General features: G+C 39.2%; 1 protein-coding gene across 14 annotated transcripts in view; it reads right to left on the bottom strand.

Annotated features, from left to right (window-relative positions):
• LOC134630665 (formin-binding protein 1 homolog) overlaps positions 1 to 25406 on the bottom strand; it is a 54162-nt gene extending 28756 nt beyond the window's left edge. For 3 of the 14 annotated variants that reach the window (XM_063478164.2, XM_063478165.1, XM_063478167.1), the window contains exons 1-4: positions 16283 to 16605; positions 7729 to 7844; positions 3964 to 4020; positions 3459 to 3606 (exon numbers count right to left, since the gene is read on the bottom strand). In XM_063478164.2, the coding sequence (XP_063334234.1) occupies positions 3459 to 3606; positions 3964 to 4020; positions 7729 to 7844; positions 16283 to 16444 (483 nt within the window). In that variant the 5' untranslated portion in view covers positions 16445 to 16605. Of the gene's footprint in view, positions 1 to 3458; positions 3607 to 3963; positions 4021 to 7728; positions 7845 to 9386; positions 9740 to 16282; positions 16607 to 24966 lie in introns of those variants that run through there. The other 11 variants (XM_063478160.1, XM_063478162.1, XM_063478161.1 and 8 more) reach the window with 7 other exon arrangements.
• Positions 25407 to 26020: the final 614 nt, after the last annotated feature.

The raw sequence follows: 26020 nt of genomic DNA, 5'->3' as shown, positions 1-26020 counted from the left end.
GTGAACATCACATTTTGGGTTGTCTAGACCAAAATACTAAATTTTGCTCTACAAGGGCCTGATATCCACTTACGAGGACATTATACTGCCACTGTTCTATCAAATTTTAAAATGAACGTCTTCATATGTGGATCTCATTTCTCTCAGAAACAAAAATCTGGTAAAAAAAAAAAAAAATCTGGTAATTCTTTGTTTTTACATTCATCAGGTCCCAATCAGCCCAAATAGCAAAGAGAAATTAAAAATGCATGACATGAAAAAGTTCGGGTCTTAGGAGGTTAAAGTTTAATAAAAGTGGGATTAGATAATATGAGATCAAAGATCAAAGTTGAATATTTACTTAATAATGGAAAGTAGGCATGCTTTTTCATGACTGTGACACATCCTTCATAAATAAAGGAATTCCTCATGCTGTGACACAGACTCTCTAATGCCATCCAGGTACCATAGCACTTGACAAAGATACGAGGCATCTAAGGACATAGATTTGGGTTTTCACAACCATGATCCTTTGGACGCTCTCCCTCTCTTACATGCCTCTTTTTACTGGCATCCTTTTCCAGGCTGAGCTGAGTGTGATGTGCACTCACAAGCTGCCTTATCCACTGTAAAAATCTGTATTCTCTGACACGTAAAAGAGAAAACCTCTTTACTGCTTAGCATGTGCATCTTTAAGCTCACTTGAGTCAAGATGTGCACATGCACATCTGTGCATATGCAGCAGTTAACTGATATATTACTCATTCATTGACTTGACTTGGGTCATAGGAATGTGAACCTGCAGCCTCATACAGTTGTCAGCATGCATATAATCATTAGGCACTGGAAATAGCCACAAGTTGTGTGGAGTTCTAGAGACGACAGAGATGATTAAACCCTATGAAAGCTCCACTGGAACGTTTCTCCTCATGTCGAATCCATTAGGCAACAGTTCAAACCTAGTGGTACTGCAGCGTTTGTTTATACTGAAGTCATTCTGGATTGATATATGCATGCAGAGACTACTGGAAGATCCAACGATCAATTCTCCCTCTCACCTTCCTATTTGCTTTTCCACTCAACACAAGAAGGCATTTGAGGACAGCCCAGAGTGATGCACTGTTTTTACCATGATTTCTCTTTCTTGCCTGCCTCAACGAGAACAACAAGGATGATATTTTCTGGCACAAAAGCACCTAATGTCTATTGCTTTTCCACTAAATGCAATGCAATTTTTTCTGGTCTTTGCAGCTAAATGAGCTAGTGTCTTTCTTTTTGTTTAATTTTCTACCTGGCTGAATATGTCACATACTTATATAAAAAAGGGAACCTATGATGAGTTATAGGAAGTATTGCACAGTCTAAGGGTCTTCGGCAGTCTTCATTAGAGAGGCCAGTTAAGCCTTGTGGTCAGAGACCTGGTAAGGACAGCAGTATGCTGACTGAACACCTTATTATGATTCCTCAGCACAAACAGTCCAGTGAGACTTAAAGAGTCTTCATCCCATATTAGCCCTGCCCCCTCTTCAACATTTCATATTACACTTTAAGGCATTAAGCAATGCAAAAACAAGAAAGTATGTTGTCATAACTGTGAAATATTTAAAATATTTCTTACTGTGCTTACAACAGCTTTAGTCCAACATATAAAATGTGATTCTACCTTTGTAAAAACAACTAGATTTGCTATGTTAAACCTTTTAGGAGAACATTGCTGGCCACCTCTTATGCCACCCCGAGCTGAGTTTAGCAAGCGATTCACTCAAGAAGACAGCAAAGGGGAAGTGTAGAAAGTTACAAAACAAGTCCATATGAGAACTTAATGAGGATTTTTTTTTTTTCATTTCCGGGTTTGTAATGTGGCTTTTACCTGCGCAATAAGCTTCCTATAAACCCTGGAGGGGCCAGCTTCAGCCTCTAATCCCACTGTCTGGGTCTGCCTACACGGCTTTGTCTAACACAAACAAAATGCTGCAGAGGGGACACTGAGTAGTGCTTAGAAATAAGGGAAAAAATGACAAGTGAATGATAGGAAGCTGGGGGCTTTACAAACAGCACCCAATATATCACTTTCTCTGGTAGTGCTATGTTTTTCTGTAGCTGGAAATTTGCTTTTGTCAGCAGGCTTTTCAACACTTAAAATAAGCCAAAGTCACACCCCAGTACTCAGGAGTTGTATGAATGTGCTTTTGAATCTCAATGCAAAATCATTTAAATGAATGAAAGCTTAACAGGTTAAATTTACTCCACAAGGACACTGTACAAAACATAAGAAACTCAATGAATTTAGATGAAATGATCCTCTGTACAGAACAAGCTATCTGATCTGGACAGGGGATATAGCATAGCCATAAAACAAGTTTTATGGCTATGCTATGAAGGGGAACCCCCAATACTAGCTAACTGAAGAAATACTGCTTTAGGCTTCTTTAGTCAAGACACATGACTAAAGAAAATAATGGGTAAAAAGGATGAGAAAGGATCAAAAACGGACAAACAGATATATTTAAGAATTAAATAGAGTAGAAAAAGCGGAACTGTGCAGAGAGATGAGAAGGAACAGTGGGGTCAAAGTGACATTCTGCAGCCTGCGAGCAGCAGGAGTCTCTCTAATCAACCTTTACAACAAGAGACAAATCTGAAGTCTGTATGTGATCTTTGCTGTGTGAAGCAGGCTAAACCAAAGTAAAAAATGAATTGGGGGTGTGTGATTTCTCTTTGCAAATATGGGAAATTCCCGTTTTTTTTCTGTAGCATCTCCATCTAAAACTTAGCTTAAAATTCATTATGATCACTAATGATGTGGTCCATAGACTAAATGTAGGAGCCTTGATGTCTGTGCCTGTGCGAATGAAAACGCAATCTAAAAAAAGGTCACTGAGCCTTTGAGCAGCACTCTGGTTTTGGGTTTCCACTCCAGTTCCCCCAGCAGGACTTCCAAGACAAAAGAGCTCATGAAAGATTTTCAGAACACTTTCCCAGGTGGCTAGCTCTCATCCTCTCTCTCGCTTTCTGCTCTTCCACCACCTGTATGGATTTGATTTCTATGCATCACACAATGCAAGTGCACCACTCTTTCTAATCACTTTATAATGGTAATGATAAAAGTGATTTAAATGTTTAAGAATAGCATGTGGTGTACCGATATTTAGTTGGTTTAAAAGAAGGAATAAGTGTGTAATGACAGAGAGACGAAGACTGTGTTCCATAAAAAGGACTCACTCAGTCACGTTTTGCTCTTCTGGTGAGCCTTTGGGTGTATCTATATTTACTCTGTGATGACCTCAGTTCATGGAGAACAGAACATGCAAAGGGAAAGCACTGCTAAAAAGCCCATTGTGTCTGTTTTCCTTAAACATATCCTATTGTCTGAAGTCAAAGTTTGTTTTTTATGGCATAGGAACAGAGGAATAGAAGAAACAGAAATCAAATACCGAGAAAAAGAAAATAACCAAAGATCCGATATCAAAAGCTCTCACCGATTTTCTCTCAGCCTTGAGTTCTTGTAGGTAGCGCGTAAGTTCGGTGATGATAAGAGATGTCAGGTTCTCAGAAATAACTTCGTGTTGACCTGCGTAATCATTTAACTCGTTCAGTGTTGTTAGGAAGGCTCGACAGAAGGTGTACCTAGTGGGGCACAGGAAATGAAGTCAGAGGAAAGACATGGCTACCAAAAACATGGCTCATTTTTGAAAGAAAACGACCTCTGTCGTTTTCTTTCAAAAATGAGAACAAGTAAAAGGAATAGTTAATTTTTTTTAAATACAGAGATAATGAGAGGATACCACTCTCATATCTGCCAATTATATACAAGACTACAGCAAAAACATAACAAATCCCCATTTAAATGATGCTTTATGATTTTATGTGTTTCTATTAAATGTTTCCAGTGATTTCTACTCATTAAAAAATTGCTGGCTCTTCTCTCCACCTCAAAATTTCACAGCATTCCTTTTACCTCGTATGCAGCATCATTTAACTTACTTGCTCTCTTCTTCTTCTTTGGAGTTCTTCTTGGGCTGATATTTCTTTGATAGATTCCTGTAAAGAAAAAGATTCCAGTCAGATATTCCTTACTGGAACTCTTACAAAGAGCCCTATCTTCAGACCAGTAGTGCACCACTGCCATTATATTTCCCTGACACTGCCCTTATGGACCTGCCAAAGGATCATTCAAGTACACCATTCAATCCAGCAGAGTGCTTTCTGCTCCTGCTGCTACGGTCTCTCTCTTCATGTCATAAATCATTGCCCTTAAGGAGCATGCATGCAGAGCCAGTCACCAGAATAAAGCTGTTCTAAAGCAGCCATTACCCTTGTTTTGACTCTGGCTGTATGTTAGCAGTATGTGACTAGAGCAGGGCCGAGAGGGGGAGGGAAAATGAGACATATAGTGAACAGGGATGCGTAAAGATGAAATAAAACATGGTTGTAACTATAGATGCATGGTTAGTTTTGTGTGTGGAACACAAATAACAACCTTTAATGTCATTACAGCAGCATTTATCACTGTCTTTCATGCAGCCCAGCAACGTGATGCATTGCAGGCTACAGTACATCATGTCACTCGTTTCACAAAGACACTGTGGCAGACTCATCACCAGCCAACTGGAACTCTGTCACCAAATCATAATAACATACTCAATGTTCTGAAAGATTTGAGCACACTGTGTGCTTGCACCTTTAGGATCCTTTGTCTAATTTAGAGGAACTGTTGTCGAATTAAAAATGAATATCCAAGCTGTGGACTAACAAAAAAAAGACATACCAAAATGAAAAAGCCACAAATTTGTTAACTGATACAGAGAAAAGACATGAAAAAGAGAAAGTGAAATTTTCCAGTCTAATGTCATGAACCTTTGGTGGCATTATTGTCCAAATTATTACACCATGTCAATGTAAACTGATGCAAAGAGCTGATTACAGTCATTGGTGACTGTGTTTGATCTGGGATTACAGCAGTTTATTCAGTGATGGGACCTAAATGCCTCAGCTTGCACAAGAGCTTGCTTAATTCATGCCGAAATAAATAATAAATGTATTAAGAAAGATATAATGTGGGTCTGCATGAACTCCATCCAGCTCTCTCATACCCACATCCCCCACACGACTTTCCAGTGGTGTTTGCACTGTTGCTAGGCAGATCTATGTGCCTATCTCTCTCTCCTTTTCACCCAACCTCTAATTATAGCCCTAGCTCCCACTCACTCATTCATTCACTCACAGCCAGAAGCCACGTGTCAGACTGTATGTGTCCCACTCAACTCAGCAACATATTTAGCAAATGTGTTGAAACTAGGGTAACAACTAGCTTTAAATGAGGATGGTTAAATGGGGTTGGGGGGCAACTTAAGAGGATATGTCTCCATATTTTACTGTACAGTTACTGAGGCAAAATCTCTGAAGCAGTTGATAACATTTTCTCCCTCTACCAGTGTGTTTTCAGCAAGATTTTATTCCCACTTTGATTTGGATTATTCCAGACTGGACTCTAGGGGAGAGGAGGGTGGGGCATTAATGCACTGCCCCTGCAATGACTACACTGAAGCATTGTGCATGTTTACACCAATTCAGGGAAAGAGGATTATTCGTGGATTAGTGCAGTGTGGTTGGTATGGTGATGAAATGGTGTAAAGTAGATTTATAGCCATACATGGCATTCAGTTCTTTAGAAAAGCAAAGTGTTTCATATGTTTCACATAGCATTTGTTGCAACTGTATTAAAACTGTGGCCTCACTTATTGATGATTCCTCCCCCATAATTGGCCCATTTCTGCAGGCTTATTGATCTGACAAACATTTTCTCTCTTAATCCTTTGGCCTAGAGGAATATAAAATGTGAGTCTTTGTTCACCCAGATATAACATTTGAATTAGTTTTTTTAATTAAAAAACTGATTCATATGCAACCCAGCAAGTTAAACTATAACTATAAACTTGCACAAGGTTAAGCAATGTCTTTAAATACACCTGTGCATTTCCTGTTGTGACTTGTCAAGTTGTCTACTGTGATGAAAGACGTTACCTCTGAGCCTGAAAAATCTGCCCAACAACACAGCTGAGAGAAAGGAGGACTAGATCAAAGGATTAGTTCCATTAGTTTATTAGATTTAAGAGCTCTGCATTTTTTTTAGCATGAGTGTGCCCGATAGATTATACCTGATGTCACAAATTAAGTTGATTACAGAGGGTAATTAGTCCTGAGGTATGGCCAAGTAGCACCACAACAAAGAACCAGTGTGTTGAAAACAATAGAAAACTCAATGAGTCGCAAAACCTCTGTCTTAATGTCCTAACTATCTCATTTTAGCTTTTCTGTCAAGCATGTCGATATGCACATATATCTGTATGTGTGTATGTGTATGCTAGATAACAGTAAGCCCTGAAAACATTCGGACCATCTGGAGAGCCTCCAGTTCAAGAAACCTACTATAGCTAGATGAGCGGAACACACAGTGACAGATGCTAGTAACTAACAGAATTATTGGATATCTATATTTGTTTACATACAAGCCCACCTTAGGTCCCCCTTACTTTACTAATGCGGTGCTTTAATTTAACTAATTTTATTTAACCGAGGCAATGTATTTTACAGGCCATTAAAATGATCCAGACAAAAAAAGAGGACCTTAAATACTTAAAGTTCAACATTATTACTTAGCAGATTTGCAGAAAGAAAAGAACAGAACAAAATTAATAGTTAGGAAAACTATATGCAGCAATTAAAAAAACACATGTTTGCATGTGTCCGTATTTAGGTCTGACAAGTTAATGAATACAGAGATATGTAGGTAATGCATGCATATAAACACAGACAGATAGTCCTATTATCTCAAGCTGACTTAATTATCAAGAAACAGGCATGGCAAGGTCTGCATACAGGATCACAGGGCGTGTTACAGAGGCCTTCATTGTGAATACTGGAATGGTAGTGGCTAGATTCTGTGAAACTGGGGGTTGAGGGTCAATACTTATAGCATTAGCCATATTGCCTGGCCTCTTTAAAGAGGAGGATTGTGGATTTGGGGGGTATCTCCCACTGTGCATGGATGCAAGAGGTCTTGTGAAGCGCATCCTGTCAATGCAGGACCGAATACACTCCCACTACTTCCCCTGAAAAAAATAAGTGACTGCAGCAAAACACAGTGGAGGGGGCGGGACCGACACTTGTGATTGGAGGGGGAAAAAAATCTGGGTCAGACCTGGGGTTGATAATGCTGATACCTAGTAATCTCTATGGAAACACAAGCTTCACCCCCTTCCCCCACAACCTGACTTCCTCTTGCCTGAAACTGAAGCTAGCAACACAATCAGACAGCACGCAGGAGAGAGTGCAAAGCAGCAGACAGACTCTTCACAGACAAAAAGGATGGAGGGGAATAGACAACCTCTTCCGCTTGCATGTTTGGTTCTGCAGTTACATAAGGTAATTCTACTTCCTTGCAGGCAAACAACAACACTGCTGTGAAAATAAGAGAATTTCTTGATAACTTGTATTCCAATGCACGGTTTCCCACATGGGATTGTTCATTTAGTCTCCTCTTCCTATGGGAGGCCAGAGGTCAAGGTCAGCTTCAAAATGTGGTGTTTAAGATTCAGTCTCAAGGGCACTTCGGTAGGTCAAATCCTGCTGTAGTGTCTGTTTCTGTGTGTGTCTTTTTTATCTATGTCATCAAGAGGGAAACATTCACCATTATTACAACTGCTTCTGCAACCCAGAATGTGATTCTGAGTAAACTTAAATACTCACCTAATCTGTTTTGCATAGTTGGTTTCAATTTCTGATCTCTCCTTGACAAATTTGGTGTACTTTTCCACAAACTCGATCCCCCACTGTGTATGCTTTTCCAAGTTGTCAAACTGATCCTGCAGAAAAGAAGAAGACGGTGATTACATCATTCAAGAAGGAAAATAAAGCACTCTGTAATGCCATTTACACTGTAATAAGAAAGTTAAGCATTACAAACGATTCAATCAGTTCAATGACGGCACTGCAAGGGACCTACTGTCGATCTTTTGTTCACTTACTCTGGCCCACTTGCATTTTCACCTTTGCAGTTGAGCACTGCTCATACTAATCATTAAGTTTCTTAAAATTTTACTTCTGTTTGTAGACTACTGCTCATCTGGCTTCCCACAGGGCACGCATTGGTTTATTCTCAGTAATTGAACTCAAACAACCTAAATTGTGATTTAAACTCTTCAAAGGACGTGTTTCCTGGAATAAGCCTGCAACTGTCCTCCTGACACCGAGTCATTTTCCAGCAAGTTTCCCCTTGCTACTCTTAATTTAATTTCAAATTGTGGTCTGTCACAGAGAAAAAGTAGAGCTCATAGTAAAAACAGGCAGCAGCAGCAGCAGCAATCCTCACTACTGATAACCAAACACAGCTGTTCAGACTGAACTCATTCTTCATGATTCGTTCATGACTTGTGAGGAAAAAATGAGCCTTTAGTTGGCTGAGGTCACGTCTTGAAATTCATCACTTCAAAAAAGAAAAGCTTTCATCTGGAATATCGATTTACATATGTGCAAAGTTTCACTAACAATCGTATGCTTAATTCCAAGAGAATTACAAAATAATTCCAAAGGTGAACAACAAAAAAGACACGGACAACCTTAGTGCGGCTCCAACAATCTCCCATCCTCTCTTCTAACATGTCGGTAGTCTTCCGGAGTGCAGATAATTGCTCTTAAGCACAGTGCAAAAAGTTCTTTCTAATTCTCAACGCAAACCATGCAGGGCACTTTAGAACATCCTCCACAAAGAGCGCTTTCTTACCCTAGACACAGGAAGTGGTTGTGGTGATGAAAAGTTTAAGAGGTGTAGTGTAGCCTATGAGAAGGTGTGTTAAACTGGCTTTTTTGTTAGAAGTGCAAAATATTCAAACACTTCAGGAAAATATATTTCTATCTTTACTGAAGCCACAAAATGTTGTCTAGAGTGTGATCAAAATTTCTTGCACACCTTTGAACAAGCCTTCACACAATTAACTGCTACTCAAGCAAAAACAATGGAGTGAGAAGGGTGGGGGTGAGGGATAGTGGTGCACTCTGCATTGTTAGTCAGTTTCAATGAGCAATCACTCCTCATCAACGAGCCACTCAGCAGAAGATGAAATCAACAGATTTACACATTTTTACTGAAATTAAACTCTGCCTCATCAATCCTAAAGTCTATACTTTCAGACACCCATCCACTGCTTGTTGTTATCGCCCAAGCAGATGCTCACTCTGAGACGCCATGTTCCAATTAAAGCAATTAACAATATATACTTCATGATGAAAATTATTAAAAACATCCAGCATTCAGGGCACAAAACAGAAAACAATAAGCACACATAGCTGCACCCACATCATGCACACAAAACCCTCCTCTCCTCCTCTGCACACATAACTCAGATTACCCTTTTTTGTGGGGGCACCATCTTATCCACTGTGTCTCGTCGTGGAATCATTCAAAAATATCCAAATCCAGAAAATGCCCCTCCAATGTCCTCCAAATTCGTGCACCAAAAAGCTGTGGTTAATTTGGAGAGGGCATCCACAAGACCATGCTCTAGATATCCACAGTTAAAGGGGTAACGGCATGGGGAACAATGATCCCCCGCTTCTACACAATAACAACAGAAACTGGCCAGTTCAAGCAAGTAATTCCTGATTATCCAGAAACAGCAAGAATGTGAAAGACCAGGGGAGGAACTCGGGCAGCAGTGGCTCACTCAAGTGCACGCTCTGAATCTGAAGCTATGGCTGCCCACAGCATTCAGGCTTAATGCTCCATCAGCCGTAAGGTGGAATAAGTGGGATGAGAGAGGACAGTGAGAGAGAGCGGAAAAACAGAGGGAGGGGTCATGAAAAGAATGGAAATGGCAGAAGAGGCGGGATTATATGCGAAGGGGATTAAAATTACAAGAGGGACAAGCCCACGTTGCTGGGGTCTTGTAAACATTGTCACCTTATTCACTTTACCATATATCTAATTTAAAAAAAAAATAAAAAAAAATAAAAAAAATGGATCCATGATAATGATGAGTCATTCTGAGATCACGAATCAAGAGACACTTCCTGAAGTAAAATGGAAAAGCCATCCACCAAGCAATTTGCCAGCTACAAGAGAAAAAGTGTATTAATAAATTATGAATTAGAAGAGAGTGCTATCAAAGAAAGAAATGCATTATGTGAAAGTAAGACACAAGCATATACTCATACTTTATCATTAGGTCAAACCCCATATTCAATCCTGTATTGTAATGCCATGATCTCAACAACAGGAGCATCTCAAGCTGATTTTATTGATAAACTGGAGTTACTGACTTCGTAAAGGTATCAGGTGGGGCAGACTTGACCTTTCTGCTGGGAGGTTTTGACCCCACATATTTCAAAGTAAGTACCTCTACTTGACAGGCATCAAATAAAAGGTCTGGTATTTTGAAGGCTCTATTTATATGAATGTAGACTGAGGCATAACTTTCATTTCAATGGTTAGAGGAACATAAAATGTGCATATATAGAACAGCTCAATTAAAAACTTTAAAACTTCCACTATGCATGTGCACAGATTCACAAGATGACAGCTCAAACCACAGTGTCAACGTGATGAGCAGAGATGCTAATCCCATTATACCATTGAAGACGCTGATTCAATTTAAAGAACTAGTAAGCCACAAAAAGCTTTTAAAGCATACGCTTATGCTACATTATGAATGTGTTTATTATTAAGGGAGAAAAACATCCAAACCTATATAGTCCTGTGTGAAAAAGTTTGACATTAGACCTTTTGTTTACATTTGTGTTATCTTATTTAATTTGTTTGATGATCTAAAACATTTAATTGTGACAAACACACAAAAAAAATAGTAAACCAGTATGGAGCAAAGACTTTTTCACAACACTGTTTATTACAATAACAAGAAATAGGCCTGTCACTGCACAGCTGAAGCTGAACCTCCACTGCTTGCATAGGTGTAACAACATGATTGACTTATGTTTCTTGCTGCTGGCTCTTTTTGGGCAAGGTCTCCACCTGTCTTATTTAGGAATCACAAAATAGATGTCAGATGCCAACAGATTAAAACTGCTCACAGTCTCTGGTTAAATGTCATGCTACTTGCCAAAAAACCGACACCAGTCAACTAAGCCAATATTAGCCAATATAATACATACATTTGCTCTGCAGAATTGTGAAAATGTAACTAGTTTTTGACACGGAACACACTAAATGAATGACTGCCAAAATTCAATCAAGTGTAATTAGTCGTAGCCCTAAAAAACACGAGAAAAATTCAAGTAGAAATACGGAATATGATAACAAAAGTGGTTTGAATACAAACAAAACCTCTAACAGACATTACATTTGAAACAATCCGTTCCATTAATCCTCCTACTGCCCCTTGTACTAATAACTTATGACAACCATCCTTTCATCTGCTGCCTCGGACACCTGACTTTATTGTTATCAAAGCCAATAAGCTGGAATCCCTTCAGGAGATGACCCAGGTCAACTGCACTTATTTTTTCAGGATACCGTCCCAGTCAGTGAGCCACATGTACTAGTGTGGTAGTATGTAAAAGAAAATAAATATAACTGTGTGGCTAAATGTTTTTTATTATTCAGGAAATGGAAAACAGATTCAAACTGAGAACAAAGGGAACATTAGCAGTTACTAAATTTACGTAGGTGGTCCATGGGCTGTAAGAAAACTAATGCATATTTGTATAAGGGTCAGCCTCATAACCTCTAGTTATTCTTGAGCGTTTTAGGAAGATTACAGTGCAGACTGCCACTTAATCTGAACTAATACATACTATTGAACAACAACTTTTGAAATCTCACAAATAATAAAAGCCCAGGCCATTGCCTTGCTCCCCAATTAAAGACAGGCTTTCTCAACACACGGACACGCATGAGGAAAAGATGAGCCAGTTTCACTGTGCCCTGTACTGGTTATCACCTATCAAGTCAAAGCAGCTGGAACGGTTCCAAATTCCTGTTGGATTAAATTCAAAGAAATATTTCACTTTGTAAACAATATATGATATTATGTGGTTGGAACTTCCCCCTCTCTGCAAAATCTAATGAAAAAAGGGCACAAGTTATATGTGAACAGTGACCAGTATAAAAAAAAAAAAAAAAAAAAAAAAACTTCAAACACCAACATTCAGGCCCTTAAAATATCACTCCAACCTCTCTGATCATAGCAGAGCTTTTGAAAACCAGTGTAATTAAATCAAACCTCATGAAGACCTCAGGCTAAATTTCACAATTGCTATGAATTTAGTGGTATTCAAAGTCAAAACTAATCTTTTAACCCAATCTGGGTCTCTGTAGCTTTAAAATAAAAATTTCCAGGCCATTTCATTGCTTCCATGATGTATACCTTACACTTCTTCCTTCAACTGAAAGAAGGGGCTTCTTTTCTTATCGTAACAACATTAGCATTTGAAGAGCTATTTGAAGGGATTTGGAGTAATCCGCTCAGGGTTTTTTGTTATCTTTGATGTTACCTGTTTTTGGATGCAACAGTGGCCTAATCTATGAAGATTTTATTATCTATCCTATGGGAAACAATAAAATAGTCTTATCTTATCCTAATAATCAGTTCCTAACCACTGAATGATTTTGAATAACAAATGCACCTTTTAAGCAGTATATATTTCTTTAACTGTCAAAAGAAATGTAGTAAAGTCATATACAAATAGTATTGAAGCAGAAAAATTATTTTCTGGCCTACTGTCTGTTCTCCTTTCTTCAACAGCAGACAGTAGAGAGCATGCTTACATTCAGATATTTAGTAAGCTTAGAATCAACAATTAAAATAATTAGCCTAACATAGATAAATCATCTTTAGCACCCTGCTCCCCAGGTTTTGTTAAAGATTGAGATATTTTCTTTTGATTACTACCAAAGCTTCTAAGCTAAATGTGAGTATTTAGGACAGCCCTAGACTTTTCACTTCATGAAGGAATGCAGGGAGCACCAAAAGGGAACCATTTAGCATAGTTATCTCTCCTTTTGTACAGCCAGGATAATGAGATCATGGAAAAAGCACCTGAAACAGGCCCTGTGTTATATCAGCAAACTTCTGGGCACACTTCTTATATTACTGGACTCATACCAACCCTGAAGAGGTCAGTTTGCTGCTCTGCTGATCACAGTAAAAATTAATATGCCATTAAAGCACAAGAATAAAGAAAAGGGGGGGGGGCTATTTCACTCGTCAACAAAGAACATGAAAAGGAATTACAGACTAATAACTTTAAAAAAATGAAAGTATGAGTTATGTTTGGCTTTGTTTTGTTAGTAAAGAGTTTGTATAATGTGCTTCATTTATTTCTCTCTGCAAAGTAGTCAATTCTACAGTAAATGAAAAATGAATTAAAAATAACAATAAATCCCCACCGGGAAATGTTTTACTGAAATTCTTTTGATGCATCGCTATTTATTTATTTATTTATGCAATTACAAAATTCCAATTAAGCCTTTAATCGGATTTCAACTTTAAACATAAGAAGTCTAACCACCCACTGAAAGGCTTTCAATGAAAAGAAAGAAGGTCACACGAGCACAGAGGGTAACCCAGAGAGGTCGAGGAGACAGATGCTCACCTAGAGAGGGAGCAGTGCAAAAGTCCATGGATGCTTTTGCCTTTATTTTGAAGGGTCAATGCGTTGACTGAAGAGCAAGAACAGCAGGCCTGTGATGTCAAAGGAGGAGCTCTTTCTTTTCTACTTGTCTAGACTTTTGCTGGTGGAAGTGAATCATGCAAGGTATATAATGACGGGGATTCCTACACAGACCACTGACTGTCTGAGTTGCAGAGGTTTTTGTTTTGTTTCACACCAAACTAGTGTTATGGGTATCAGAACAGCTTTAAACTCTAATCACGGGAAATATGAGCGAGCTATTTTGAGTCTCATTAGCTGACAAACCCTGTCCCGAATGAGAAGAGTGAGGAAGAATCTGCTTTCACTGAGAACTGGTCATTAAGCTGTGAGGGTCACACCAAAGAAAGAAAGAAAAAAAACAAATAGTCCAATTGTTCTACCAAATGTAGCCTCAACTTTAAAAAAAACAAAGTTGCACAAAATGTCCTGGTCTGGTTTATTAAGTGATTATTCAGAAAGTTACATACAGCTTTTTACTGACCAGACAAAAGCACCACCCTCAGAGATGGAGTGAAAACTGATGTCCCCCTGAGTGGGTCAATGCAGCGTTTTCTTGTGCCTCCTCACGACAGTGGGCGTTCAGCTGCAAGAACAAATATTTGGTGGAGATGCCAAACCCTCTCTCTGACACACATCAGGCTTTGTCCAATAAAGTGGGGTGGAACAATGCCTCCATAGCTCGGTATAACCCCCTAGTCCAGGAGGAGTTGCAGGATAAGAGACACACCAACAATGCACATGTGCACACCCAGAAACACAGACAGTAGATCATATACAGGGCCAGCAAACAGATCCCCTCAACTATGTCACTTTGGGTTAATAAAGGCTAAAAAGGGTTTACCAGCAAAACTGTCTTCCACTGTTAGGGAACCTAAAATTTGGCAGGGCGGCTGGACAATACGGATTATTCACCTACCTGTTGATTCTTTCTTTGTAATCCTTTGTTCCAACTTTGGTCAACTTTGTTGTTTTTAAATGTGCTTTATAAATAAATTTGGATTTTCTTTTGTTTTTTCATTTTATAATTTTTATGCTCTGCCTCCAAATCATGGCTCTATACGGCCAAATCCAGTGTAATATATCAATGTAAACAAATTTGTTCTTCATGCAACTGAGCGAATTTGTACATTTTTAACTTTTTTTTTCTGGACGTGATTCTTAATAGTCTCATTGAGGACTGCATGATCAGCCAGGTCCAGGTCAAAAACTATGCCTGTAGGTGAAATTGGTCACCACTGATTTAAACTAAAGAGCTACATCTTAAAATCCACGGTGTTTTCACAACTGTGGTAAACAAATTCCCCCAAACCAAATGGCTTAATTAGTAAAATTACTGAAAGTTTACTTTTAGTCAGCTAAAAACTACCTGACACCAGGTCAAAGATGTGTTGCTTCATTTTGTTAAAATAAGCAGTCGAGTGTAAATTTTGCATTAGTTTGCATACTACAGCTCAAAACAAAATTATTTTCATCTGCAGCATGAGCGGTAGTTACTCGTCACTCGTCTCCAACTATGAACAAAATCATTATCAAACGCCATCTAAAAGCGGGTCTGTGTTAGGATGTTACACTAACTTTAATGTTAAATGTTTAAGGCTTTGAGTGTGAAATTATGATGATTACTTCAAAGTAGGTTTGGTCTAATAATAGTTTTGTAAATGGTACATGTATTCAATCACAGCTCCACCAGCTGCAGCGTGGAGTAGCAACATATGTTAATTCAAAAGAATGAACATATGTTCATATTTAAATAGCACAAAATTCAGTGAGTTACAAAAGTCAATAAGTAGCCTACCTGCAAACTTACGGGCAATGGCAACTTTAAAGAAAGAAAGTACACTCAGAGGCATCATAACTTGGGTTAAAAGGACTTATTATGGTGCACACACTAAATTTACCTATGTCCTCATAATGAATTAAAGCTAAAAAAAGACTAGCAGGTAGAACACACTTCAAATACAGTGCCCCCCTGCCTCAGCATTACTAACAACAACAAAACTGATGATGATATGAAAACAATTTTTATTATCACTTGTTAGGTAATATGAAAATAACTGTGAAAGTACAAGGCACACGTGTCCAGGGCAAATGCACACATGTGCAGCAACCATACACGCAAAACCTTCCTGTAAAATATGAACAGCTGTTTGAGGCGGTGGATGACCTTACGTAAAACAACTCTTGTTTGCATGCCATGCAGGTATTTATAGAAATAACTCCTCTGATGGTCTGAAAATTTAAGAATGGAAGTTGATTCATGCACATGTGCATAATGCACTCTTGCTTTAAGCTATAGTGTTTTTTTACTGTGCTAGCTTGTTATTTACTTCTGTCTTGTAACACTGGTAAGAAGTATGAGCTCTCATAGGTTTGTTCCTTTAATAAGAAGAGCTTCTTGTGGCATTTATGTAACAGGACATTTCTGCATGTCAGTTGTTAGTCATAGCCAACTCAAGAAGGAAAGTTTGGACATCAAATGGAAAGTTCTGCTGCAGCTCAGCGTCTCTTCTTTCACTCAGACAGTATATCAGAACCCTTTATGACTGTTACCCATACCTTTGACTAATCCTGATGTTTGTCTGAACTAAACGAATCACTGTGCAAATATGACTGAAGTCAGAAATACTTGACTTACAGCACTGGTCGTTTTCATCTGCAGTAGCACCTGTAGATACTCGTCACAAGGGCTCAGCGGTGGCTCTTCTTTCTGTTCCTCTTTTTGTGTAATCACAGAAAGAGCACTGTCCAGAAAAACAAAAAACTCACTTCTTCTCCGCAACATGGTCACTGTTTTCATGAAGCAACAGGATAGGAAAATAAGTCGCAAATTAATCCGTCTCACTGGGATAAAATAGAAAAGAAAAACCTGTCCTGGACAAATAATTGAGTACTGATAGTTTGAAGATCCAGAATACAGTGGTGCAAAGACTCCTGATAATACCTAATACGCAAACATTTTCATTACACAGGGGCCAGTGTAAACTCCGAGAATGCACCAAGAATAAGAAGCATAATGAGAAGGAACTAGCACAGAACTTGATTAAACCATGAAGTCATTAATCTGATTACTACACCCCCTTCTACCTTTACTACCCAATAGGCTGCTTTGTGGCTAATCCTGCAAACACACATTAGCCATTGTTCCTGCTGAGCTGTTTTTCTTCTTTTTGGAGGATAAAGCTCTTTAATTCTTTATATAACACGGTCTGTGGAAAGAAGGAAACTTTGAACTTTGGAAAATGCCCAATTTGAATGAACTGTAATGAATTTATATTTTAGTCTGTCAGTTGCTAATCATCTCTCATTTCTTCAAGCTGAATGTTATCTACATTTAACTGTGATAGATTCCCTGTCCATAAGCTTCATAAGATTATATAAATGGATCACTAAAGCAAGAGGTGTACTGACTGTCCATTACATATAGGCTGATCTATACTTTACCTAAATCTGGCACTCTAATTTGCAAACAACTTGCAATTGAATCAACCTATAACAGCATTTTCTGATATTAGCTTATTGCAGATATATGCTATTATAGCACATAGGAAAGAGCCTCTGTGAACTCGTTACCTGAACTACTGTTTTAAAGATTTCAGCCATAATTACTATTGCTACTTTTTGTTTTGTTTTGTTTTTTAACAGCTAAATTATGAGAGGAGTGCTAAGTGCTAATGGCAGTGCTAAGTTATCACCAGTTTGACCAGCTCAAGGCATCCATAGCTAAGGGTGTATTACACAAACACAATCCCTCTCATCATTGCTAAAATAGAAAAAATACAACTAGAATTTCATCCCTTATAAATAAATAAGCTATGAAAAGACTTCTTGCAGTGTCTGTCGGTCTAGTGTCAGATAATGTAAAATAATGAGCTTAAAAAAGCTCCAACTTGCACCAAAACAGTCTCAGCACCCACCTTGCACTAAAACCAACCATGTCTCAAACATAAATAACTTTTAAGTGTGAAGACACTTTAAATGAGAGTGGTAACTGCACAGCTGCAGATTGCTCATCTTTGGAACCAGCCTCAATTGGCCATTTAAGGAAATGCACCTTTGGCACTTGGACATTGGCTTCATTTTTACAGGCCCAGAGGTTGCTGCTTGGTAAATAAATACAGACACATGCCAAAGCAGTGAGTTAATACTGACTTCAGGTTCTAAATGACACCCCTGCTCAGCTGTCCCTAATAGTATAGATGCCGGGTTTCAAGGCAGTCATGCTACATGTTGCCATGACATGCCCGATTTAAATACTTTCCACTGAATAACATACTAACAACATGTTCCTTTGCAGTGGCTCAAACTATACTGTCTGAGATTACTGCACATCTTTGTAAGTGTCAGTCTTAAAATTAAATTATGGCTGCCATGGGACTTATGTAATTTTAAAAAAATAACACAAACAAACTGCACTACCTTATAATTAAGTCTGCTGGCAAACATTGTGGTTGTAAATGAGAGACTAGATTAAACATGTTTGCATCTTATGTATTTTACACTTTGACCCAACTGTCTTGCTAGAGACTTTCTTCAGAAGTGACATGGAACATTTATTGCAAATGCTTCCAACTCACTCCAGCTTAGCTTCAGATAACAAGGGTCAAACCACTCTCTTTAAGGTGAAGGCGCACATCAGCAAGAAGTCATTTATACTTGATTGGCATAACACAATTTAAAAGTGAAGTCATACAACTACTGCTAGCGTAGTCAGGGAGCAGTGTTGCTAATACAACAGAGAGCGCTGTTTTTCACTAGTGTACTTGTTAAACTAACACAGCTAAACAAAAGCCAGTAATCTGCTAACAGGCCACACAAACTGTGGGACCATACCTGGATTTTATAAATCCATTCATTTCTCTCTCTTTTACGCTCATGTTAATATATGTGTACTACTTCTCCACAAGGTAAAGGCCTTAGGGAACATGGAGTACTTTCACTTATCTAAATGAGCTGAGATACGTGCTACAGTTTCCCAGGCAATCTCTAAATTATGTGGCAGTCGTTTCGCTCCACCCTAGCATGCCTCATCTCAGGATATGAGTAAAGATGCCTCTTTTTAGGGGCTGCCTGACAAGACAGGCAGATTACTCATCATGGAGGAACTTGCACAAAAAAAACACGTTGACAATTCTAAGTTCTATGCAGTGTTTTCTATTTTAATGTACAGTATATGGAGAGCAACACCTATTCAGGGAGAAATGTGAGGGACATAGCTGTTACTGAATGGAAATCAGGGTTAAAGATTTAAATGGCATTTACTGTTAAAGCTATTTTACACTACAATCAGTGCTCTCTGTCCTCGCCGTCTGGCATCATTAACTATTAATTATTAATGTAAGTGCACACAATTTACCTTCTACCTTATTCAAAATACCAGTCTAGCTGAGACAAAATAGGTTTAATGCAGAATCCTGCAACAGCAGAATCCATTACAACACTGTAGTTTTCCAAGGAAGCCTCAAAAAAGCGCACACAGTCACTTATTAACCATAAAATATGAAGTCAGTTCTTCTTCTTCTTCTAACTGTAAAGGAAGGAATATCACAGATATAATCAAAACTGAAGGGACTGAGGCTGATGAACCAATGCCTGTTTAAGAAGTTGGTGGATCCCCCCCCCCCAAAAACTACAACACATAAATGCTGTATTGACATGGTCATAGCAAACAAACAGTATTTTAAAGCTGTTTCCAAATGAGTGAACATGAAAAGAGCGTAAGAGACAAGAGCTACTGAGCAATATTAAAGAAAGGTATGAGTGGGCTAGAGTAATTGGTAGAAATGGAGTCCCGCAGTTAAAACAGTGGGAGACAAACGTGTAGTAACTGGATGTCTGCATGGTCCAGTTTTTATTACCACTAAATCATTTTACATGAATAAAGTCTTGAAGTAACTGATAATATGGTCTGACCACATCTTGAATAAAAATGAACAGATTTCCAGAAGGCAAAGTATCAGGAAGTGCAACAACCACTAAACTCAAGTTTTCAGCACGTTCTCACACACACACACACATGCACGCACGCACGCACACACACACACACACAAACGCTGATGCTTCCTAGATGGTTATATGTAACATCTGTGCTATCACATACAATTTGTCTTTGGGGATAACCGAAATGTAAAAGCCACAAAAATAACACACAATAAATACACTACCAACACTACTAGTCACACTTACAGTATGTGGTACAATATAACAGCAATTAGGATAATACAGACAGCTACAAGGTTCAGGTGACAACATGTCAACTTGGAGTGACTGCAGTTCAACAGCTGTATATTTGCCACTGTCACAGCAATGATTAGAGTCTGACTTTACAAATAACAAAAGAGGTGGTGACTAAAGATTAGAGGTTACAGTTACACTCTGTGGTGGGAGGAAATGAGTCACATTTCCATGGACAACATGACAAAACAGCCTAAACCGCTCCCATTGTGGAGGAAGTAGGAGGAAGTCACGTGTCATCTGAAAAGCACCAAATTTTCACATTTAAGAAACCAGCAAATGGGAATCAAATCAAATTCTACTTTAAATGGTCTAGCTAATTTTTAAAAATGCTGTGAGCCAATTCTGTATGAATACCCCTTTCTTCTGCTCTTCACTCCTTAAGAGTCTTTAGAACAAATCCAGATTCATTCATCTTTGTTTTAGCATCACAAGAGCTTAAAGGAGGAGGAGAAGAGAAAATGGACTGGAAGTGGTATCGCTGAGTCAGCAGGTGGGTGGTGACGGGTATAAGATTTAATGGTGAGAGCAATGGTGGTTGTAGTCTGCCAAGGGTTTCAGGCTCTGACCCCCACTGACTCCAACACACTGATAGAAAGAAACAAGCTAGCTCAGGTTTCAGTCCTGGAAGTGCCCTGAATATCAAGAGAACACCAGGAGGGATGAGGCTAGACCCCAGGGGAGCTTGAATCAAGATGAAATGGAACAGCAGAAAACACTGGGGAAATATCTGCCTAACACTAGACTCCAAAAACACCACCAGGAAAAGAGCCCTGAACACTTCACTGCTGCAAATGCAAGACTAAAACCATCAGGTGTTGACTTAAAATTTCCAATTAAAAATATAAGAGAAAGCAAGCAAGTTTACAAATCCTCTCCAAACTGTACAACTTTCCCTTTTGATGGCCAATGCACAGATCCATGTCTTGGGTGAAACTGGCAATACAATACAATGCACGATCAAAGAAACTGGGAAAGTGCACTTCACTTCTGTGGGATATTGTGTCCTCATTCATAAATCCAGTGATGCTTCTGTAAAGCTCAACTCACCTTAAGCTGCTGCTCTTTGAGTAGAGTTTCAGCCTTGTCCATGTTGCCTCATTAATTAGTTATGTCACAGGAAAAGACACTTTTACATCCTACAGGCAGTGCAGACTTAGTGGACTCCAACATAACTGTGAGAAAAGCAGCTTTTGTCCAGTTCCCAAATTATCCACACGAGAGAAGTGAAACATTCAAGGTGTGTCATAATGGAAAGCTCTACAGTCACATTGTAAAGCCAGAGGATGAGGTTAACTTCTTTTTTCAGTTTTCACAGCTATGCAACTTTGGTTTTTGAGAATATTATGTGCATCTTCTTCGTTGATCTTCATATAGTAGCACCTCTGCAGCTTAAAGCACCAGCTCTACACTGTGCATCTGAGCAACATCTCAGAGGAAATGCTGCGGTCTTGCTTTCTTCAATACTTCAATCTGACTTGATTTAGATTTTTTTTAATTAAAGGTGACAAGACCTCTATAATTAGGAACAAAATTTTAATTTTTTTCTGACACCAGGTCCACATTGAAACAGTCACAAGTTAGACCACATTTGACTTCCTTCTTGTTTCGTTCCATTCGGTCACATTTGTACATAATGCTTATTCCCTTTTGTGCATGCATGTGATTCTAATTGTTTTACTCAATTCTCTGCTTTCACAAAAAGAAAGCCAGTTATTTCCTAACAATCCTGCAAAGACTTTGATGCCAACTTACTTTTTATAGCATTTTGTCATAATGTAATGACATATAATATCCTGGTTAGGTTGTATTGTCAGTGGCAAATGCTGTTTAGAAATAATGTTGCAAGCCACACCTAGGCTCTTCTGACTGGTACTGTTACAAGGACATGAGTGTGATGGCATGCCAGTAAACATTCTCAAAACCTTTCTTTAAGAACACAGTGAATGCTATTATCGGTGCTGTGATGTTGCACCAAAGGTATTCAACATTTTGGAGTCGACTGGTTGGTGCTTTACTCATTGTGAGTAATGCAGTTCAAACAATAGAGACCCACCACAAGTCAAGTTCATTTATTTACCCTGTTAGTCTGTCTAAAGCTCACATTTGCAAAGTCTCATCAAATAAGCCACAAATGTAATTTGATACAGTTCTGCTAACACTTAGCCTCTATTGTGATAAAGTTTCAGTTATACTCTACTGTCTCCACAAAGCAGCAAAGGGAGAAATATCGCCATAAGATCTGTTTGCACTACCTCACCATGTGGCTAAGAGTTTAGAAACTGTGCTCTACTTTTACTTCACTTCCTGAAATATCATACACTTTCCTGTTCAAAGCGAGAAACAACAGGATGAGCTTGTTGAAAAAGTGCAGTGCATGTCGTGACTCAACCTTCATCTGTCACGCTGCACGCTCCTTTTAAGGCTAATGTCCAGTAATTTCTTTTGTACCAGGCTAATAACTACAGCTGCAATGATTAAGCAATGGATGGTTTACGCAAGCAGAATTTTTGATATTTCATCCATTCATGTTCAGTGGAGGTAGACAAGTGCAGAGTGACAACTATGCTGTTCCCTCTAGATTTATAGCAAATGGATAGCGTTGCATTAAGCGAGTGCAACATTAAACTCGAGCCTTGTGATAGCTATTACTTATATTACACTGGCGGAAACCGTGCACTCATCTTAAAACCGTTATTATGATAACCATTTTATTGTGAAAACATTTCTGCCTATAGCTCTTCAAATGTGAGGGATGTCTACTTATATATGTTTAATAAACATCAAAGTAACTGGATTGTACATAATAAAGACCGTGCATAGATGCAGGGCACAACTAAATGTACATGCAATCTAACCAACAACATACTGGTTAGTTACATCCTTGTTCTACTTAAAAGTGTGGGTGCTGCCACAATAGCATAGCTGAGGTTGCTGGGTTGGGACGACAGCCCAATTAGCTGTGTGCATTGTCCACCTGCAGAGCACTGCTCAAATCAGCCTGCATCCCCATGGCATGTTGAAGAATCAAGTGTCTGGACTCTATTCAGCCTGCTAAGAAAAAAGCAAGCATCTGGTTGTAATACATTATTCTCTGCAAAAATCCAGACTACGTTTAAAAACTTGTAAATGCTTTCCAGACCAAAAGGTACACATGAAAGCCTGTAAAGTACCTCAAGGGTATGTTGGCTATGCATGACTACCAAGGCAATAGCATTTGTCGGCCAAGCATCGTGGTACAAAAGTGAAAATACACAGAGAGCACGGGAAAAACTGCAAAAAAAATGTGGAGTGCAAGTGGTTTTCTTTGTGAACTTTGGACCAGGTAAATTACTGGAGAATTCAGTGAGTGGCTCCCCCTCCTTTTTATTCTGAAATGAAAAAACATCCCTACGTTAACTATCTCCAGACCCCTTGATGTCTACTAGAAGAAAAAAAATCAAACTTATAACATTGACTTTAGACTGCTGCATGTCTTGGCAAAAAGGGCTCCAAGCTGCAATCCTAAAGAGACTGTAATGTGATGTATTGCACACAGGTAAAAACCAAGCAAATAAATTTCTCAAGCTGAACACCTCATATTAAAAGAAGCCGTGTTTGCTATAAATATTTGCATGAAAAACGGTGTAACGTGAGTTTATGTAAATACACTCTGACCCTCCTGGCGGGTTCAAATCTATACTCCGTGCTTGGCTTCATGCATGTCTGTGCCAAAGCACAAACTAGCACATGTGCTATATTTAAAACGTGCAATTAATTGTGAAACAGCCAACAAGCAAGCACCTCTGGCGGGAGAAGAATCACTCTTTCACACTTGCAACAACTACCTATTATCGAGTCATAAAAAAGAGTCCGACAGGGTGCTGTAATCTTCATTACTGCTTTGCTTTTTCCTTTTTCTTTACAGGGTTGCCTTACAAGTGTGAGCATGTGTCTGAATACAAATTAGGAAATGCCAGCTAGCTTGATAAGGGCTACTTCCAGGTTATAAGAAGTTCAACACTGCCTGAAAGTCAATTTCAAAGAGGAATAGGCTTAAAAGTGACATCATGGTAGAGGAATTTATTGTAGTCGGGTCACTGGGCTTCTACTTTGTCTTCTGCTGCTGCTCATAAAGGTCTTGGTAACTCCAGGAACCAGATTATTGTCTTTTCAGCCAGGCCGATGTAGTATGCGGTTTCTGTTTTTTCACAGCAACTATCTTGACATGAAATAAGAGATAAACGCAGGTGTTACTAATCACATTAATTACACCTCTGATCCTTCGCTAATGTGATTAGCAACACCTGTGTTAACCTGCTATTTCGAAATAGCTACTATGGCAAAACTTTTTACTTCCAAATCTATCTGAAATCTCTCTGTAGATGCAAATACTTTTTAGAGAATGCAAATAACTACACAGCTGGGGGGCTTAAAAGTAGCGACTGTAATAAATCCATAAGTAGTGAAATGAGTGTAACCTGCTACTTAGTGGAAGAACGAGTTCAACATTTGCCTCTGGTTTTAGTAACCTCACTATCAGAGATGCACAACTAGGAGAACTTAACCTTATCTACTTCCTCTGCTTGCTGTGATAATGCAGCCTGTGAGATGTGCGCATTTCTCTGCGGGTTAGCCACGCATTACACGGTAACAAGCAAAGAGAAAAAAGGCAACCGTCGCCGCAAAGAGAACAAACAGCCACAACGATTTGTCTGCACTGGGAAACGGGAATTGCCGTGTTATATTGCGAGGGGGTGTGTGCAAAAGCGTGGTTTGAAAGGCTCAAATGTAAACTAAAATGGATGGCGAGCTAACGCTAGCTGCCCATATTTATGCACCATTCCCTTCTTGCTAACAACACCATACCACCTCGTAGTAATAAAACACACAATCTCACGCAATAACTGCTACAAATTAGCCCCCCTTTAGCTTATGTCATCGAACACTAACACGCATAAAGACGTGCTCGCTAGACATCGTTTTTAGCGGAAAAAAGCGGGGTACTGCGCATTGTCACACGCGTGTTTATTCTGAGAACCGTTATACGCACGCACACGGACTCAATGATAAAGCGAGAGCAAACGTTACAAGTGCACCGGGACTCACCCATAGCTCTGTCCCCCAGCTCATGGTTTCAGTGTGATGTCCTAGGAATAATCCACAGCTCGTACGAGGTCTTTCCAAAACACACAGCGGCGATAGCAGACGTGATTTTTGCCTTTTTGCCTGTCAACGCTGAGAAGAAAAAAAACGCTCCTCTCCTTGTAGGTGTTTTTTTTTTTCACACTCTCATCCTGTCTGACACAAGATGGCCAAGAGCTGCAGCATAATCTTCAAACAGGATAGTCTCGCTAAATGCAGCGCGCGGGCACAAGCGCCAATGACAGCTGCTCCTGCGCGCGCACAGGCGAGAAGAAAAAAAAGCCTGGTGGGGGGTGTCACTGCGGGGTTGTCCAATAAAGCCTTTACCGATATCTCTGCTCGCTCACTCTCTTCGCTGTGTCATTGCACTGGTGAAAAGCCCGTTTAGAAATGCTATATGAACGCAGGGGGGTGGTGTGAAAAGGGTCGCCACCCTTGGCAGATGTTGCATTGAATAGTCCCAGAGGGTTTCGGAGTAACTTCTGGCCAACAAACCCTACTTTCTCTCTCGTCTTTTGTCAGGGTTCCCCCCACCCCTTGTCTGATGAGCCATGGCGATCACGCATGACGCCGACAACGCCTTTAATGTAACATGTACCTCACAAGATCCACAATATGTTTCATATTTATTGGTTTTGATGTATATTTTCTATCTACTTAAAACTTTGCGTACCGACAGGTGGCTGTTGTTTGCGTCATCTAGCGCAATTATACATAAAACTACTTAGGGTAGCTAAACTAGTTTAGTTCGCAAATAATAGTTCGGGAATTATTTTCATATTCAACATATCATCCAGGCGTAAACATTGATCTAATCAGACACCTGTAATGGCCATCACATTTATTGTGATGGTTTATGTCGATCGTCTTTATTAGAAAACATTTCAGTCACGCACTATGCTTTCCTCCGTTACTATAGCAACACCGCCATCTGTTGGCAGAAAACAGAGACACACCAGTCCAGCCACTGTGCGTATCAGCACAGATAAAAGAAAACAGAAAAGCACCACAAAAAGAG

Source organism: Pelmatolapia mariae, linkage group LG7 (genome assembly GCF_036321145.2).
Source record: "Pelmatolapia mariae isolate MD_Pm_ZW linkage group LG7, Pm_UMD_F_2, whole genome shotgun sequence".
Classification (NCBI taxonomy): Eukaryota; Metazoa; Chordata; class Actinopteri; order Cichliformes; family Cichlidae; genus Pelmatolapia; species Pelmatolapia mariae.
This window is presented reverse-complemented; position numbering and strand designations above follow the sequence as displayed.